The sequence below is a fragment of the Argiope bruennichi genome, chromosome X2 (genome assembly GCF_947563725.1).
Source record: "Argiope bruennichi chromosome X2, qqArgBrue1.1, whole genome shotgun sequence".
Classification (NCBI taxonomy): domain Eukaryota; kingdom Metazoa; phylum Arthropoda; class Arachnida; order Araneae; family Araneidae; genus Argiope; species Argiope bruennichi.
In genome coordinates this window covers 65,552,707-65,573,962 of record NC_079163.1, presented here as the reverse complement: position 1 = coordinate 65,573,962, position 21,256 = coordinate 65,552,707, and the positions used below count along the sequence as shown (strand labels likewise).

Genomic DNA, 21,256 nt, shown 5'->3' with positions numbered 1-21,256 from the left:
TGGCACAGCAAGCCAAATATGGCTTATACCAATAAATAATACAAATTAAAACGAAGAATAGGCTATTGATTTCTTTAATATTACTGTAGAATATACTGAGAAATAGTAACAAACACTCCAAAAATTCAATATTTTCGAATAGATTATTTCAAATTGGAAAGGAATAAAACGTACTATTGCATATTTACAAGGAAGAAATATCGATATCGGTAACATTTAGATCGTATTTAACAAGTTTTTATACCTTAAAGATTATTCAGAGAAAAATAATACCAGCTAAAACTGCGAAGTAACTTTGAAATAGAGTACGGAAAAAATGGTTCAAATTTATTTATTGCAGACACAAATTATATTGATCAGAAGTCATGTCTAATAAAGTTATGCGCCTACCTACATGCCCTTCTAGCTCACAATGCAAATGTGGAGAAAATATTTCTTAATTTCCACTCAATAGTAGGATGAAAGAAACAGATAGTCAGGGAAAACAACGGAAATAATTTTGATTTCACATCATAATTCTAAAATGACTAGCAATCAATTTTATAATTATATGAAGAAAAAAAAAGAAGAAAGAAAGTGATTAAGGAAAAAAAAAATCAACTTTAAAATATGACTGCTCTCAAAAAAGCATTAGCCTTGCATCTTTTTCATTATTTACGTGTTCATAAATTATGTGTTAGAATGGATAAAGTTACTTTTTTTTAAATTTAAGTAAAACATATCATTACTTATCCACTTTTTTCCATGTTTTGTTTATTCAGAACTTAAACTTCCTATATCAATGTTTGGCAATTACGGCAACCTCAGCTATAAAAGGTATCAATTAATACTAAAATGAAAGACTAGAAGAAAAGTAATCATCGAAGTAATAGAGACAAATATAATTAAAAAGTAACTACAATGCATTTTATAGATATACATAACTTTGAAGTATTTTCTAGACAAACCTTTTACTTAATTAATTTTAATGACAAAACAGGGAAAACAGGAAGCTGCACAGAGGCAATACAAATATATTTCAATTCTTACATAAATTATACAGTATGTTACAATCACATAATATTATAAACAAAATACAAACAACATTAAACTGATATTTTTATTTAAAGTTACTTAGAAATCACATAAAAATATACAAATTGGCAATACATATCACATGAATTAAGGAGAAGTAAATAAATCCTTCCGTTTTCTCAAGTAATCATTTGCTTTAGTTCACCTAAGGATGAAACAAAATTAATTAAATACAATTTATAAAAAGTGAAGATTCATAAAACCTTAAAATAAGCAATGATATCAAATTGAATTAATTTAAATATTAAAAATAAAATTCCGACACGATGATAAGTCATCAGATCGTTTTTTTAAATTTATACATTTTTTGAATTTCTCTTAAAAGGTTACACGAATTGTCTTTGAACTCCGACCATTAAAGAATATACTTGAATTCACATTTCACAGAGAAGATTCGGTCACGAAAGCCTTTAGCGGACTGACTAGAAATTGATTAGGAAAATTATTTCAGCTCTACCCGTTTCACAGAAAACTGATAAGCATTAGCAACTTTCATCAATGACTAGATGCATTTTCGTAAAAAAAAACCCCACATATTTGGTATGTATAGTTTTTTAAAATCCCCAATTTTCCCGGAGACATTTTGCTTATAGGCAGTTTTCATCCAAATTATATGAAATTTAGTAACAGAAATCTAACGAAGAATTATATTAAAACTTGAAGTAAATTATTTCAATTTCTGAGGAGTTATGAGTATTTGTAATATATAATTTTAAACTGTTCATGTTCGAAGTGTAAAGTACTTTTTTCTCCCATAGTTTCGAAGCCAGATATATAGGGACATCTTATATAAAAAAATTCTATTGAATGCTTAAGATTCAGAAAAATTTCGACGTTCCAACAAGTTGAATTTTAATTGATCTCTAAGGGAAGTTAGATGAAGAAGGTTTTTCCACAAATTGGTATTTTAAAAACTTGAATCTATGGATAATTATATTAAGTTAGAGAGAGATTAGAAATATGCTTACTACCGACACGCACTTATAAATTAAATCCATAATTTACATTTTAGTCAATCAAGTATTATAAATAACAATAAAAATAATTTATCCATATTATTTACCCAAACATTATGTAGCGCATATTATTACATACCAGGACACCTCTACGCCTTATTTATCCTGCAAATGTGTCAATTGCTAACATGCAGAGGGGGGGGGGGCGCCTTTTACTGCAGTGACATCTGGCACTAGGGAAGCTATCCATCAACTTTTGGAATGCTTCTGCAGGAACTGCATGCCATTTTTGTAAAGAAAATTCTTAGTTCTGTCACTGACAAAGAATGTTGTGATCTATCTCAAATTCATTTCTAGGTGTTCTATAGAACTGAGATCCGAAGCTAGTTAGTCCACTTGCTCAAAAACCATATCAGCAAACCGGCTTTGCGTGTTTTGTGTACAGTAACAGGAGTACGATAATGTTGAAACAAGAATAATCCTTCTAAAACTATAATGTAAATGTATATGAAGGTTTCAAATTATATGGCGTATAAGGAATTGTATAATGCTACAATTTTAGTGTTTTTACAAATACTGCGACTAACGTAGTAATACTTATCATTATTTATACTGTGTAATTATTACAATTTAAAATATATACTTAATTTATAAGTAGGTATTGATTACATAATTTTTACTTTTAAACAATTCAATACTGTTAGACGAGTTAAGTATATAAAACATGAATTTGTGTAAACCTTTCATCATTTAGTTTCTCTTGCATATCAACTGAAATTCAATTTACTAAATAACCGATACCTTCCTCAACCTTAACAGTATTCAAAGGGATTTTTTTATAAGTTACCCTGTATATCTATCTGGCTTTGAAATCAAAAAAGAAAAAGTTACGTTTCACACATAAGCAGTTAAAGATTTACAATAAATACTCCCATTTCCTTGAAAATTCAAAGAATTCATTACAATGCTTCGTTAGCCTTCTGCCACTCATTCTGTAAATTTCGTATAATACGATTGAAAATTCTGCCTGTTATAAGCAGAAATGCTGCGAAAAATTTGAGATTAAAAAATGCTTTCCTCCCCTCATATACATATTATTTTTAGGAAAAAATACATGAATATCGCGCACAGCAATGTAAGTTGCAAATTATTACCAGCTTTCTGTGAAACGAGGCGAGTCCAAATCCATTATCTTCATCAACTCCTGGTCTGTCTTGCAAACGCCCTCGAAACCGAAACTTTACAGTAAAATATATTCTTCACATAATCTAAATTCAAGGGCAGTTGGTCCAGGGTTCAAAAGTATTAAAGTAAAACGTGAAAATACGAAAACACTGGGATAATTTTGATCATTTTATGTATTTTATTACAATATAATATGTTACACTATATATATATATATTCTTGTCAAGGTTAAAATCTAAATGAGCAGAGAAAAATTATATTGTAATAAATCATCTGCACATTACAATATATATTTGATTAAATTAAATATATAATTTAAATATAATTTCTCTATAAGACGAATGGAATATATGAGTTTTACAGGTATGACAATCCATAAAAATTTAAAAATACTAATGTTAGGCAATTAAAGTACAAAATCTGTGCACTCTATCTCACAAAAGTAAGATATTTCAGATAATCCTAATAAATGTTTAGTTTCTTATAAATATAAATGGAAACTTGATAAACATTTCAAAAACCATTTCTTTTCAAATGATAAAATATGAATTTAATGACCAGCTTAATCAATTAGAATTTTAAAAATCATGTAATCAATTATTCAACTAAACAGAAAAAAAATAATCTTACAATTCCTAAAATGTTAAGCTTTAAATGAAAGCAAGGAAGAATTACATTTAGATTAATCAAGTTTTCTTTTAAATTATTTATTACAAATAGGAAATGCAGAAGTATTAGTAAACACATTTCATTCATTAAAATTTTCAGAATAATATCTCACCTGCTGATTTCAATATCCATCAGACCATCTAACAACATTTTTTAGCTCATGTCCTTCAACATACCTCAAAAACACATTAAAGAATTCTTCTGCAATCTGTTAAAAAAAATTTCTATTCAAATAAATAACGAAATATCAAATGTGGATTTAATTATATAATAAAGGTGTATATATATATAGGGTGATTTTGATTTAATTTTCTCAACAAAAAGGGATTTGAAGAAGACCATGTGAAACATAAAACACAAAAGTCCCCCTGTCTCTAACCGTTTACGAGTTATAAGAGATAGGTGAAAAAATGCGCCAAATATAAAAAAATAAAACCCCAAAATTAATAAAGTTTATTTTTCTCTCTCTCATACCCATGCGCGCAAGCAAAACCACATATTAAAAAAAAAAAAAAAAAAAAAAAAAAAACAGAAATATTTTTATAAGGTAACTCACTTCCATCAGGATATCTAGATATAAAGGCTAGTTACAAGCGCTTAGAAATTGGGGAAATGCAAAATCGAATTGTCGCCAAAATTTTTAAGTATCTCACACACCCTTTCAGCTCCAAATGGACTAATTAAAAAAAACAATCCTAGTCTATTTTATCAGCTTTTGAATTATCCTATAATAAGCTATATCAATTACATAGTTTAGCAGAAATTTGGCCTTTTGTTAAAAATATATTACTGAATTAGGCATTCATAAAAAAAGACACCAAACATATTATGGTGAATTCTGATTTCAAATATTTGTCTGAATTCAGCTTACAATTTTACCAGATGTAAGAATGACAGTTTTAGAAAGGAAAGTAATGTTTCTATTAAGTTGGTGAAACATAAAAAAAAAAAAAAAAAATGATATTTAAAGCGTTTTTCGAACAGGAATATGAAAAAGAGAGGGGAAAACAACAACAACCCCATGAGTGACGCATCTCACGTCTATGATTAAGGTCCATGCATTCGCAAGAATATGTGAAACCTACAGCCGTTGCTGAATTTAGTCCCTTTCCCACCTAATACATGTCCTTGCCAACTTACGAATTGAAATCATCGTAGCTCTTAACTAAAGCTCTCAGTCAGTGGCATAGAGAGTGTAAGTGACACCAGAAACACAGTATCATTTTCCCGCCTCCTCCAGTCATCTTCCGTGGCTTAAATGTGTAAATGGCGCCTGGAGCAAGGTACTATCTTTTCGCTTCCTTGTCATATTTGGTTGTAAGAAGTCATAATCATGAATCAATATATTGTCTCGATGATTTCTCCTACTGTTGACCGATGTATCTATATTCCCTTGCCACTTGATCGCTAAGCCACTACCAGTTTAACTGTTAGTGTACAGGCTAATGGAAAATGTAGAAATCTTCTACTACGGGGATTTTGATGATAAAGCAGGCTTTTACGTTCCCCATAGGCATTGCCGTTTCATTTTACAGATCGCAGAATCACAATTCTTATATATTTATCCCTTATTAGCAATCAAATACCAATTACACGCGACAAGACCGATTATGTTATTAAGGCAGAGACTAATTAGTTCAACTGGGGGAATGAAATCCTAATCTTTTTCTGATACAGATGTATCAATTCGCAAGCAATTTTATTTTGATACACCATCTATATCGTCCATAAAAGTAAAAGTTAACTAATGTCTCATCGAATTGGATGCTAAAGCCTTTCAAACTGAAAACCTCCTTAAGATACACCTCTTATTTCAAGAAACCCCAGACAAAGAAGTCCAATGGAATCAGATAAGGCTATCAAAATAACAAAGGGATGGGTCTGTAGTCCAATCCACAGCGGATACTGTTCTTAAGAATGCACAGAAGCCCGTCATGTTGGAAAATTATTTCATCTCATTGGGTGCAATTATGAATAAAGTAATCCTACAGATGATGTTCCAGAAATACTAGTTTTATTCATAAGATGATTCTGGATTGCATGTATATCTTTCAAACGATAAGCAAAGATTGTGAAGCAAATATTAAGTTAATCGACTCGCCATTTTTACCCACAAGAAGGATGTACCAATTGGAAGGTTGACGTGGAAAGTGATGGATTTGCACAAGTTTCCTTTAACCAACATTACTTCGACAAATGTCAGTTAAGGTGATATATTGCAAAACAAAGCCATTTTTCTTTTGGATCTAGAGCACCAATATGGTTTATTATAAGCTCATTTAAAAGCTGATGGAATGGATACGTTATGGGTAAATTTAATCGGTTATAGCTGGTAGTGGTTTGAGATATTGCTGGTTAGCGAATTCGATTTTGTATTTTTCCAATTTTGTAGCATTGAAACTTGCGGTTAAATTTCGATGGAATAGGGGACATTTTATAAGAATCTTTCTGCTCTTTTCAAATATGTAATGTTTTTTTTTTTTTGTGTGTGTGTGTGTGTGTGTGTGTGTAATTTTTCTCAAAAACTACATTTTTTTTAACAAGCGCATTGTTCGTCTATTCTCTGTAACTTGTAAACGATTAAATAGGACAGGGCGGTTATAATATTTCATGTTCAACATGGACTCTGGCATTATTCCTTCTCCTTTGGCAATTTAAATCAAAATCATCTTGACTACATTATGCAAAAACTAGGATAAAAGATAAAAGTTATATAAAGAATGGACAAATATTAATAATTAAAATCTATACTGTACTTTCCTAAAAATAGACCTAATCGAAAAATATATTTCAACATAACCTTTTAGAATTTTGCAGTACAAACCCTAGTTAAGATCGCCAGTCAGCCAAATGGGTACCAAGCTTATTGCCAAATAACCAATCTGAGTACAAATGCAACGCACATGCATTTCAAACGATCGCTAATGAAAGTCGCCTCATGATAATTTCAATAACTCAAAAATGGAACGACTTAAAATGATGAAATTTGTTAGGTCTATACATTAAAATAATTTAAATCAAATTTTGGATGAAATCCGCCTAAAAAAATGTCTGCCTGTCAAAATACATGCGAGCATCATAATTAAAAGTCAATCAAATATTGCACAACCTTTAATCAGACTGATTAAAGGTTGTGTGAAACTTTTAAATTCCAGTTCTATAAAAAAAAAAAAAAAAAAAACAGTGTGTCTGTTCATGGATATTCACTTTTTAAAAATATTCATGGTTAAATATTAAATTTTTGTTATTCATGCATTTAGTTTAAGGTTTTATTAAACAAAGTCGTTTTCTCTTAATGAGTAAAGGAATTTATGATATATATAATAATTTTCGAAATAATACTGAAAGTTTCTAACTCATTTATTGTTGGAAACGTCACTTTATAAAACCCTATAATTCTCACACTTTTCACCAGAGTTCCACACAGTTTTATAGAGATGTTAATTTCAAGACGGTCAAATCAGAACGAAATAAAAATGATAGCCGTAGCTGGAAAATTTTGAGACAGTAATTAATTAACTCAATTAATCAGTCTGCCATTTCAAATAAACATGCCCCCTCGAGCCATTTCCATTGATACCAATTTTGTGGAGATGAGATGGGAAATACAGCTACACAGTGTCCTATTTTTTAAATTACTGTATCTTTTGACACAGGATCTCTATTAAAGTTCTGTTTTTCCCACAATGAATTCAGAACAGTGACAAGTATAGTTACATATATGATGTCTAAATATAGCAAACTGAAATTTTAAAGAAAGTTTGATTGATTTGAAATTTTATATGCAAGAATCAATATGTAGGTTATACTGCTCCAAGCAATTCTTTCTCTAATCCAAAATTTAACAAAAAAAAAAAAAAAAAAAACCCAGTTTCAAGTACAATGAAAAAAAATATCATTGGTATAGTGATAATAAAATATGAAAAGCTATAATGAAAAACACAAAAAATATTCAAATTAAGGTATAAAATTCTAAGAACTTTAAAACGATAAAAAATTAGTACGTGGGTCTTTGTCTAGTAACATTGGAAAAGTCGCTATTATTAAGAAAATCAAATTCAGAATAGTAAAATATGGACTTCAATAAGGATGTGGAAAAACTGTTGTGCTATAATTACAGTGTCAGCATATATGCAAATGATCATATAATAAGAGGCATTTATATATGAATCTGGTGTAATCAATTCACAGAGGGTTAAAAGGGGTCATATTACTGGATATTTACAGAAGGTCAGTTTTCCATTGCAGGTTTGAAAATGTCTAATTTGTTTAGAGTTTCTAAATCCCCTTGAGTTTGCCAGTTGATGTAAAGGCAGTTCTTTATTTATCTCTTCAGGCTACAAGCAGATGTGTATATTTCTAAAAAAAGAGGGATTGATTTGGCACTCTTGTCAGTCCACTCATTTCAATATATTACTTCATAGGATTGGTATCCAGCACAATAAAAGTGTGAAACCTCAAAAAAGAAAGAATATATGTAAATAATATAACACCAACCTCTATTTAAAATCTGTAGCAAAGCATGCAGTAGCCTGAATAGTAACTAATAGAATAAGTATGATTCTGAAAACATGAAATTTTATCTGGAAATGCAACTGCAAATAAAGCATTAGTGGATACCTTAGATCCATCTTTATAAACAGGAATAAAAGATTTATAATGGGAACAGTGCTCAAGAAATAATTTATGGAAAACAATATCTGCCATTTCTGATTTGCTGAAATTTTCAAAGAAAACAGAAGTTGTGGACTTTTGAGGAAGAAAAACTATTAAGACATTTCTAGATGGATCATGCTTCATTCCAATGAAATAGTGAGTAGTGCTCTGGTAAAAAATATACGTACAAAATATTTTCTACGAAAGGAACAGAAAAGGATGAAAGTTAAAACTAACATAGTTAAAATTATAACATGGATAGGATGCAATTCAATTCTAAAATAATAATAAAAGGAAATCATTTTTTTTTCTTGCTCACGTTTAACTTAAGTCTGGCTCATGGCATTCGACATATAAATTCTTAACTGGAGAAGTATGAAAAGCTCCAGAACTTATTTTAAGTGCAGCATGGTGATTAAGTTCCAGTTTTTTGAGTATGACCATTCTGGCCAAGCCATAGATCATGCAGCCATAATCTATTTTCGAAAGAATGACAGCCCTATGAATTTTCATCATTGAGGTAGGTCAGGCTGTATAAGAAAAATTTCTTAGGGTGAATCAGATAGAAACTCCGGAATAATTAAGGCCCTTTCACATCTGTTAAAGCCAATTGACAATAGTTCGAAGGATTCGTGAGATCTTTATCGGGCTTGAAAAAGTAATTATTATCTGTTGCTAAGATGACAAGGAGTATTAGTCATTCCAAATCTGGTTAAAAAGATATGAAGCATTTTTCTATAAGCTTCGCAAGTTAAAAGCTGAATCATAGAATAGATGATGTTATCAAGTCCTGGAGAAAATTAAGATGTGATTTAGTAAACTGAAATTCTTGAAACGTAAACTTACTATTACAAGATAAATCGATGGGAGTTAAAATTCAAATTTTTGCCCACAGATTTCTTTTTGAAAATTTAAATATGTGAATTACAATTTTGATGGGTGATATATTTGCTAATGTAGAAGCTATTTCATTTGTTGTTCTTTAAAAGAGGATATATAATCTAATTATTGACATTTAAATATATATATAGAATTAGAGGTGAGAGTGTTAGTAATTTTTTACTTTATGCCCAAGTTCTTGACTTGAAATGGAAGACCTTGAGGTTGAAACAAATGTTTTCAACGACATTCTACGACTATATCGTTGAATACGACCGGACTCTGCTTTGGCTTTTATAATATATAATTAAATTTTCTAATGTGGGATATCTGCTTGCATTTTGGCTGTACGATGGAAGCATTTACAGCATAGATTATTGTTGTTTGATGAATTCTACTGCCGTTTGAATATATTTTGCCTAGGCGCATACATGCATAATAATTGGAAAATAATTGTATAATATTAAATATCTGCCTCATTATACGTCAGTTTAGAGCATATGAGATATACCAAATCTCTTGCAGAGAAAGAGATTAGAGTATTTCCTACTAACAAATATAATGAAATTATCAAATTTCTTATTTTTAATCTTATTTAAATATTGTTAAGTAACAAAAGAAGAGCCTGCTTGATAAAAAACAAAATCTCATTACTACTTTCACATTTTAGAGAGGCAGGACCTACTTATATCAATCAAATGGAAATTATAATATTCACAATAAGTTTTATACACCAGCTTAACCGAAAAAAATCCTCTAAGCATTTTAATATATTACAACAGTTTATAAAAGGAAAATTAAAATTATTTAAAACCTTTAAATTCAGGATCAATGTCTGATGTAAAATCGGTACCAATTTGCCCCTCCCCCATTATACGGTTCCTAAATGTATGAACAAAAAGCGCGTTTGTGAGAATTTAAAAATTGTGACTTCACTAACGGGATAAAACAGAGCACTTCGTTATTAGATTTATTTATTTTGTTCAGGATGCTTTTATTAACCACAACGATGACAACATTAAACAATCTGAGGAAATATTCATTTGAAATCGCTTTCACAACAAGAAGAATATTGTATAAGAAATTTATAATTATCATACTTAACATTGGCATTACCTGATGTGTACAACAAACCATAAACTCAGAATTCAAGATATTTGAATTAATCAATGGTAATTAATGGTCTTCCCAAAAAATTTTCATATATTGCCTAATAGAGATATTATCATTCCATATAAAATTTCAGATCATGGTCAAAACTATGAATGTCGAGGGTGCTCAGATTTTCACTTTCAGAGCTCAATACATGAATATTTTTGTGCTTTGTAGAACAATGAAGAAACCTATTAGATTATTTTTGATTGGCTGACAAATTTCATTTATCTATTTATATTGGGTTATCGCGATACTGTTAAGTCAACTCATTTACGGATTTGGTTCAAAATTTGATGCGGACCTATACTTTAATTATATATATATATATATATATATATATATATATATATATATATATATATATATATATATATATATACTTATTTAGCTTTTCACTTTTTGTAGTTGTCGTTTTCGCTACTAGTCAAACAGACAAACTTCTTGTATATGTATTTCGTTCAATAACCGTTAGAAATCTATAAATTTGAATGACATATGAAATTTCTTCTGTGTAATGCGTTTTTGAATAAAAATGGCCACAGATTGAGAAAGCGACAGAAAACTTATAGAAAACGATTTTTGGAGGCCTGAAACGAGATTTTAATCAATCAAAATTAATAAATCAATTACTTTGACGATTATAACACTTTCTTTTCATAAAAGAAAAATAGTTTTGCATACAAAACAAGTGCAATAAAAAAAATAACACAGAGAAGATGTCAAAACATTGCTCACGTGTTCAGGTTTTGATATAGCAGCTACATGAGGCGTGATGGTTACCTGCAAAATAATGCAAAAAAAATTGAAAAATAATAAAGGAGCTGCAAGAATACATTAAATATAAAAGTTCATATCAGACACTAAACTTTTAGTTCCAAATATATTTCAATGATTGTTTTTGTTTACATACAAAGAAAAAAAAATGCATTTTAAGTGTTTAAATATATAAATTAAAAATTACTTCTGGCATGTGCCATAGCTGACTTGATTTAGGTAAGGGCTCAGTTTCAAAAACGTCTAGTACAGAACCAGAAAGGCATCCCGTCCTATCCCAATGTAAAAGAATTATTTAATTAGTCTTGCATAAAGAAAATTACTATGAAAAATAAGAATGTTGATTTATTACCTTAGAGCCTGAAGTAACTCCACCTCGGGAATAACATCTCCTCTTCCAACATTGATAAAAACAGGATTCTAAAAAGGTATGCAAAGAAATAAAATTTCTTTTTATCACTAAAAGCGACAACAAATATTTCATCAAAAAGAAACAAAACAGTCATAACTGATAAATAAGACAACATCAATATAATGACAGCACTTTTAAATCCGTTCAGAAATACACAATAAATAATGTAATTTTAATAGCTTGTTATATAAGGATATGGATTCAAATTAGAGGAATATAAGCAAGTTTCCAAATTCATAGGCTCCTTAGCGAATTAAGGCCGTTTATGGGAAAAAATTTCAATTTTCTCAAAAATTTGTAAAGTTTTTTTTTTTTTTCTTTCTCTGTAGTGTATAAAATTTACAAAAGGAAAGTACGTCAATCTTCAATAAATTCAACCAAGAAAAGTTGACGAATCTTCATGTTCTAGATTTCTCTACAGTGATCTGTCAAAATCATCTTTTCATTAATATTGATCTTTTTCTATCAACAGATTAAATTAGCTCTTTTCATTCGAAGAAATAGCTACATTTTTTTTTAACTTTACGAATATCATGAAATATATACTTTTAAACTTTATTTATTCTATGAACACCCATTAAACATCGAGATGTCGATGTTTAAAATTGTTTTAATCTACAGATTTAAGAGAAAAGACGAAATGCTTGGGGCTACAGTGTATCTTTCTTCACAAATTGTATGCAGTATACTGAATTTATTTTGTATGTTTTTATTGAAAGATATCCTTGATGTTCTAGAGTGCCCAAAGCACCGCACTGTCTTGATTTTGGCAATCCATATCCAAAGCTTCATATTTTAATTTGAAAATGCACTAAAGTATTTAAACCATTATTTCATTAATTTTCAAAATCATTTCTGTAGATTTGCAAGACAAACAGCTATATAAAAATATATAATATTTCAATAAAGCACTAAATTTAAAAAATGCCTTATTTCTTTAGCCAAGTGCTTCTACTCATATATATGATTCGAAGTTACATAGACGAGTTATATATGATTTTTGCATTTCATTTTTCTTATATGTTCACATACTTAATTTGAAATGTGTCTTGATGTTATTGATTTTTCATTGCCTTTTTTTTTTTCAATCAGTTTTGTACCCTTTATAAATGCTTGATGGGTGTTTGTCCTCTTTAATCCAATTCTAGTAAGACCACTGAACTGAGATGAGAATGAACAGCAATCTGGTGCGGGGCCCCTTGAGTGCAGGATTCAATTGAAAGCAATCGATCCAAATAGAGCTGAAGACCTGCCCTATTCAACATATTTTAAATAATTACATAGGGTAAGTGGGAATATGTTTTTAAAGAAATTTTTCCAATTGCTTGATAACGTCTATAGAGCTGTCACAAATACATATAGGTATGTAATGAAAGAAACGGTATTATAAAGATATTTTTGAAGAAAATGCAATGAAATTTTAGATGAAAAGCCGTGATCAATTTATTTTTAAAATGATGAATCAAACATTGAAATCGGAATTAAAAATTAATTATCACCTTCTTGCAATTCCGGAGCACAGAGGCACTCAAGATTCCACGTGTTAATGGGGTGCTAGGTAACGTATTGCACAAATAATCACAGTCCGAAAGAATATCTTCCAACTTGTTGGAAATTCTAGGAAACCAAAATAGTATAATAATAAAAATAGGACTGAGTAAATATATATAACATGATCAAAATATATTCCATTATAAATTATTATATGCAATCCTCACCCCTCATTCAGAGTTGCCACTCCAATCTGTAAAAAAATTCCCAGTGTTTTCCCTCTACGTATATTCAAGACACGATTAAATGCGCAAATAAAACTCATGTGCCAGTTATAATAGAATATGGTTTTAAGGAGCGGAAAAGGAAGCAATAATTTAATATTATTCGAAAAAGCATATTAATAGAAGGTTTAGATTTACATACAGAATTTTTTTTAATCTATTTATTATTTAGAATTTAGCAAGGCAAAATTTATATATTCAGAGAGGAAGATAGATGTATTACCTCTGATGCTCTTTAATTTAAGTCATACAACATTAAGGACGCGCGTGAAATAAAATACAAAACTTTCTTCTAATCACAATACAAATCATTTAATGATTACTTATCAAAAAACATTATAAAACAAGATTACTTTCTTTATCTATTCATTTTTGTAGATTCAAATATTTGGGCATCAATTTCCACAGATTTTCCAGCCAGCAGTTTCACAGAGATAGTGGATCCAATACACAACAAATAATATACGACATTTCACTTTCAGGGATGTACGAAAATATTATAATATATATATATAATTGAATGCATTACGAGACGAATGTGAGGCAACAAGTTTTAATATCCATAAAAGTTCAGCTTTAAATGACTGTCCTTGAACTAAAAAGTTCGAAATCGGTTTATTTTTGGAAATTAAATTTGAGGTTTTCGAATTTAATGTGTCATTTTTTCCTGTATTCCTTTTAGATACAAAGTCAAACATCAATGATGACTCTTTTGAACTGGTACGCAGTTTTATATGTTTTCCTCTTTTGGCATAACTACTAAATGTTGTTTTCTCATATTACTTCGGTTTATTATCTTCTTACAAAATGAGCAGTGCGCAACAAATGTATTGTGCGGAACTTCTCGAACCCATTCAGCAAAATCAGGATTGATTTGTTTATTTGTCCAATTTGTATTAAAAACGGATTTGGAGCAACTCATTGTTTTAAAAAAAGTTCTCTAAATCTACTTTGAATAAGCTCACAGTTTCTCAAATAATAAACAAACCATTCAATAAACTCAAGTATGGTAGATTTAACACCACCGCGCTGTTTTCGCAGATTAAATGTTGCTATTCCCGATGGAGAAATGTATTATATTCTTTCACACAGTTACGGAAGTCTCGCGCATTCTAATTGGCTGCAATTTGGGAATCTCATGGAAAAAGAACAACTACCTCGCAAATTGAAATAACGGGAAATCTAAACAAGGAAAAACGGGGAGAGATTAGATAGGAGGTGAGTTTCCGCATTACACAATCGGGAATATTATTGTTTCGTTTTTGGAAGCTATGACTACGATCTTTTATTCTTGTGATCTTTATAGATCGGCATTTTTTAGATCGGGAAAAATAACTAATAAACTTAAAATTCTCGGAATTTAAATTTTCAAATTCCTTATCATTTTCCCGATTTTTTCAGGCGATTTTTAAATTCCCTGTGTTTCCTAAGTTTTCCCTGTCCTTCTGGTGGAGTGGCAACCCTGCCATTGAGATAGTTTGTTTCAGCTCTAAGCATATAGCCGGAGATATATATTTATTCACTTATGCCTTTTTTGAAAAACTGTATAATTTACACTAAATTAATTAAACAGATTATATAATGATATATATATGAAAAAAATCTAGAAAATGATAGAAGATCTTAGATTTAAAAGAATTGGACCATAAAAAACTTTTATTTTCAACCTGTGATTAAAAAAAGAAACATCATCATTATATCTTTTACTTTTATAACGAGAGTAAAATTTCAGACCCTTTCAATTATAATTGATCCCTTATTAAATGATAAAAATCTTGACTTATGTTTCTAAGAATTTAAAAACGAATTCTAAATGTTCTTACACAAATTGTATATAACTTTTTTAAATGTAGATGGGTGTTTCATTTGCTTACAAATAACGTCTTAGACAATATTTTATGAATCCATAGCTTATTAGTCACAGAAAATTAGACATCTTACTCTGTTATATAAACGTCTACTATTATACATTTAAGTCACAATTTATAGCCGTAATTTATGCGTAAAAAATTCAAGATTTTACAAACAAATAAATAAATAAACAAATAGCGAAGAATTTAGAAATCAATAAAGAATACAATAATTAAATTTTTAAAGATCTATCTACAAATGCCTACCTAATTTGTTTAAATCATGCGGAAAAAAAAGCTTCTCCTTTAAAAAATAATTCATCAACATGATGTCACTTCACAGATATGAAAGGATATCACATAATAAAAACGTGATAGGCAGTAAATAGACTTTTGTTATGTTATTTTCTTCAACGACTATTGGAAGGCAAATTTTAGCAACAGCGGAATTAACCAGAAAGACAAATTATATCAAATATAGTATCTACTTATAATTAAAAACTAATAGCCGAAGTTAAATTAACGAAGTATAACATTCCTAATGTATTTCGATATAAATAATTATGTTTATATTTCTAGCTATATAATAAACCTGTTTCACTTACTTATCAAATTCGCCAAACTGATTAGGAGAACGAGAGTGTCTAGCAAAACCAAAAACAGTAGCCCCCCGAGCTTTTAAAATTTTAGCAACTGAAAAGAAATTTCACATATTAGTTTCACAAATCTAATGTTTGTTGTTGTTATTATTATTTTTTTAAACACAAGACAATCGTAACACAGTTTTATTTAAATAAATGACTAATAATTTTAGGAACATTGAGAAAAAAGTAACTTCGGATTATCGTTTTAAGTACAGAAAAAATAATCATAAGATACATAACAAATAAATAAAGAAAGAAAACGCTATAAGCGTAAGTTATTCGGCGCTCAAATTCCTATATTCATAATTTACAGTAATAAATATTTTCTATTTAGATTAAAATAATTTATGCGATTTTGTAAAGTACTCAGAAAATTCACAAAAAGATTAAGAAACAAGCATAATCTATCGTACCCTTCGGCGCTTAAATATCAAAAACCATGGAAGCAGTTAAAAAAAAAAAAAAAAAAGAGCTATTTTAAACTTTATCTCCAATAAAGCATCTCAAATGTTTTGAACAAACACCACCTAGATAACATAGAAAAATTAATATTTTAAACTTCAAACTGTTTACAACAAAAAAAGAAATTCTATAGTTAGAATGTCAATTATCAGTTAATATTATTTATTAATAAGAATTAGCTTCCCACGCTTCTCATATTATACTGTAAAACACATTAAGTATATAGTACACAATTTAGAACTCTTGTGAAAAAAATTTCTGATTGGTGTTTTCTTAAAGCAACTATAATTAAAACTTAAGCAATTACTTTTTAATTTCTACATAACAACAAATTAACTTTACTGTTAACAAATCCTGTAGTAATGTGAGATTTAAAATAATTTTATATAAATGACACGAGACAATATATTAGTTATGCTACTTAAAACAATATGAAAAAAAAAAAAAAAAAAATAAGAATATCAATCTCAAAACATAAGTATTCTTAGTAGAGACTGTTATTTAAATAACAAAACAGAATTAGCAAATTTGCTCCAAACCAATCTATTACAATGGCTTGCTAATAACTTAGCAAAGCTAATACAAATATATCCTTGGATACTCACATATCTGTTAGAATTATTCTAATAGGTATCTGTTTTTCATTTTTAGGAATATGAAAAAATTCTTGAATAACGGTAATTCATTTTCTAATTTACCATAGCAGATATAGAAGTTTCAAAGCACAGATGTCTTACTTTTAGAGAGAGTAACAACATCAAAGATGACAAAAAGAGAAATATTTATTTAAAATAAAAATCGAATAACAATAATAAAGTTTTGAACTTACAGATGATCAAGATTAAGAGACTTGAAATAGTACTTCACTTTAAACGCTCGAGGGTAATACGAAAACAGTGGTTAAAACCTACCCAAGAAAATTATGATATTTTCATAAGCCTAAATTCCCCATCTTAGGATTATAAGAATACGAGAATTTTGTAGACTAATTTAGTCAAATTGTATAATCCAGTTAAGAAAAGAAATGTAGCGGCAGTTTTCAACGCAGGCGTCGGAGGCGGTTGCCTCGTGTCTCGGGACCTAGACGGGCCTCAAAATTTATTCGAAGTATAACCACAATGCTACGCCGACAGTAAATTTATGACTTTGTAGCTTTAGGAGCAAAACATTTTCTTCCCTCTCCCTCTGTTTCTCTTTTTAAAAAGAAAGAGAATGAATGAATGACGGAGAGGTATATTAACAAAAACGACGAGAAAAAAAAATCAAAATATAATTTCAAAAAAAGTGATATTCAAAAAGTTTCCATAACGAATGAAAAAATAATTTAATAGAACAATATCTTTTTAGATAAAAGTATAAAAATAATTGATATCTGCCTTACATTTATATGAAAAGCATAAATTTTATTTCAGGTATTCGTAGAGAGATTTTCCATTTCTTTGCTGGAATCAGCGTGACCGTTATTGAGAAGTTTCTGCTTTTCTCTAAAAATGCAATCGCGTTCAAGTGTGATACTTTGGTTTTCAATAATGTAAGATTACGTAAAAGTAGAAAGAATAATATCGCTACTTATTTCTAAATTATTGAAAAATCTTGAATGCAGTAAATTACGAATGGCAATTAAATATTTAATAAAACATTTAATATTTTTTATTCACTTTCATTCAAATTAAAATTTGGCAGAAATTCATGCCGATTTGTAATTGTAAATGGAGAGATTGTTTTCTATTCTAAAATGCGCCAAAAATTACATGCCAAATAGATTGAATGAATCGCACTTAAACGAACTGCCGCTCTTATTTATTGAAAATGACGTAGTAAATGAATTGAATTAAGAAAAAGAGAGAGTTTAGCATTTTGATGTCTTCCAACATCTGTTCCTGCATTTTTGAAATTTTACTGCCATTTTTTTTATTTCTTTATTGTTATTTCAAAAGTACCATTTTAAAGCAACTTAATATGTGCCTTTGTGCACCGTCTAAAATTTGACTAATTTTTTCTTATTATTTAACATTATGATTCCTATAATTATCCTTAAAAAATGTCTATTTAATTTTACTTGTTTTCATCAGAAAATAATGTTTTTCACCAAATAATTGTCATATGAGTAACTTCCTTTTTCAAAATGTAACATATTGAAATCATTTAAAATGGTAGAAAACTTTTAGAATAGGACTTTTTTTCAGACAGACGGAACAAAACTTAAAAGTATTTTCCGATGAGTTTTTTTTCTCGGAAAATAATTTAATCTGAAATTTCAGTTGCATATTGATTTCTGTATAAGTGGAATGGCAAAAGTTTTGCTCGGATTTTTAAAAATATGCACACACGCACTTACTATAGAAAATAAGTTTAGTAAACTTACTAAACTAGTACTATAAAAAGTAAGTTTTAATATAAAGTCAGTGCTGTAGAGTCATTAAAAATGTAGCAGTATATATACTTTGTCGATAATAAAGGATATATATAAATGAGGGAAAATAAACACTATAGATGAATAAATAATAATAAAGGAATCGTCTTCAAACTGAATAACTATTATTAGGAAATAAGAGAAAAGATAAAATTAGAAAAGAAAATAAGTTCACTCATAGTTCACATTATTTTCTTGCCATCAATAGAGTTAACGTAAGAAAAAACTTGAAATAATTCAATGCATGTGACCTCATATTGTCAAAGTCCGCCACTTTTCACATATAACAAATGATCGATAATTCTAGTAAATGGATAAATAATATAAAGATACATATTAATAAATATTTAAACACCTCACAATTCAAGAAATTATATATTATTTTATTTACATCCATTCAATTTTCTATTTATTCTTTTTTTTTTTACATAAAATTATTTTCAGTTAAAAATAAATTAAAAATGTGGTTTCATATTAATCTTTACTTTTAGAGATTTCATGAGCTTCAAAGATGACAGTAAAAAATGATATTTAAAAATAAGCTTGTGTTTACTATAGGAATATTCATATTGATGAACATTTTCAAAAACTCTGATGAATTATTAGATTGTATAGTTTCATAGAAATCAAACTTTATAACTTTTTTAATTCCTACTGTTAATGCAAGAAAAATCAGAGCTATATAAACAGAAATTTCGTAAAATAAAAAAAAACCCAACTTCTAATTCAGCATTGCAACAACCCAAAATTATGCAATGCGACGAAAGGCTGAAGAAACACATTTAAATCATTGCCTAACTTGGCATATAAATAATACATATGAATTTTATTTCTTTAGACGCAAAGGTAAGGAAAATTATTGTTTAGAAGAAAGTAACGAAATTTTTAATCATATCAAAATAAAACGGATCATACTATAAAGCAAATATAAAGCATCATAGAGTACCATTTAACGATACAACAGATTTATTAACTCGTAACATAAAAAAAAAAAAAACTTGCTCACAACTGTTTTGCCTATAAATGTTTTCACCGGTAGCGTTTATAAGAAGTGATACTGTTTTATCTTCGGATATCGAGAAGGTAACTTGCTGACAAAAAAAAAAGGGGGGGGGGGTAGTTTCCTTTCTCAAATTTCATTCCTCTGCATGTAAGATTGCGTATTCTCTCCGAACATTGTGCTTTGCACGTTAATTTCTTCTCGTTCTTTTTCGTAGACTTTTAACGATACCTCAAACGTCAACATAATCTAGTTTCAAATGTTTCCTTTGAAGTTAAGACTGCTTCGTGGTTCACATACCACTGATTTGCGATACTTATTCCTCAAACCATTTGCTAAGAATTTCCCCAGCTTGTCATTGAAAGATTGATGGCCTTCTTAATTGATATTTAGGCTACAATACAATTCCCTTGGCTTCATCCGACAACTCTTATCTTCTTTTTCTCAGAAAATTATAGTTCAAATTTAGGAAGTATACCTATTACATGAAAGCTTTTGCGAAATCCGTTATTAGCTGATATATTTATATTTAATCACAAAATTTCATTCCCCAATCAAACTCCTTAATGATGTCAAGTTTCAATGTTAACTATTTTCATCCTTTATTACACCCAACACAAAAGTTCAGACGTTGTTTTTGTAACTTTTTTAAAAAAATTACTGGACAAATTACAACAAGATTGTGCACATTTATTTTCTTGTACTTTGTACTTAATGTAATCAAACATTTTAACTACTCAATTTATATTTTGAAGTAACAAACATAAATAAAAATAGATGTGTCTCAAAAATTTAGACAAATTAACAAAAACTAGTTAAAATAAAACAAAATACATAATTTTAATACCCTGCTGGATTTCCATTTAATTAATTCTTAAATACGATCATTCATTGAAGAAACCAAGTTCCGTATAATTTTTGGTCCGATACATAACCAGGATTTTCAGTCGAAACTCTAAGATCTTTAGTAGAGGAGTACTACCTACTATTTCCATAAACTTTAAGACACATAATGCTCAAACATTTTTCGATGGGATTTCAATCAGAACTTAGATATCTCTAATTACGTCACTCGATAACTTTGATATTTTCCAATTCTAACTAATTCTTTGCAGTGTCAGCGTCATGCATACTCACATCATCTTGTTGAAATTCCCATTGCAGGCCTCCTAAAAGCTCCGCAAGTGGTAGTAAATTGTTCTCCAATGTGTCTATATTGTTTTTTGATGGTTAGTGACGATCAAGGAAACCCAAATCTACTTGGTCATTGAAGCAAAATGCAGCTCAAACCATCAATGAGTTCCTATCTTGATGTCAATTTTATATTATATTATAAACTTTATTCTCGGCGT

General features: G+C 29.0%; 1 protein-coding gene across 4 annotated transcripts in view; it reads right to left on the bottom strand.

Moving 5' to 3' along the window:
• Positions 1–1,085: 1,085 nt before the first annotated feature.
• Positions 1,086–21,256, bottom strand: part of LOC129960807 (glyoxylate/hydroxypyruvate reductase A-like) — a 97,483-nt gene continuing 77,312 nt past the window's right edge. For all 4 annotated transcript variants that reach the window (XM_056074459.1, XM_056074461.1, XM_056074458.1 and 1 more), the window contains 7 exons: positions 15,991–16,078; positions 13,260–13,377; positions 11,701–11,768; positions 11,536–11,620; positions 11,310–11,354; positions 3,997–4,092; positions 1,086–1,219 (listed from right to left, as the gene is read on the bottom strand). In XM_056074459.1, coding sequence (XP_055930434.1) covers positions 4,006–4,092; positions 11,310–11,354; positions 11,536–11,620; positions 11,701–11,768; positions 13,260–13,377; positions 15,991–16,078 — 491 coding nt within the window. In that variant the 3' untranslated portion in view covers positions 1,086–1,219; positions 3,997–4,005. The remainder of the gene's footprint in view (positions 1,220–3,996; positions 4,093–11,309; positions 11,355–11,535; positions 11,621–11,700; positions 11,769–13,259; positions 13,378–15,990; positions 16,079–21,256) is intronic.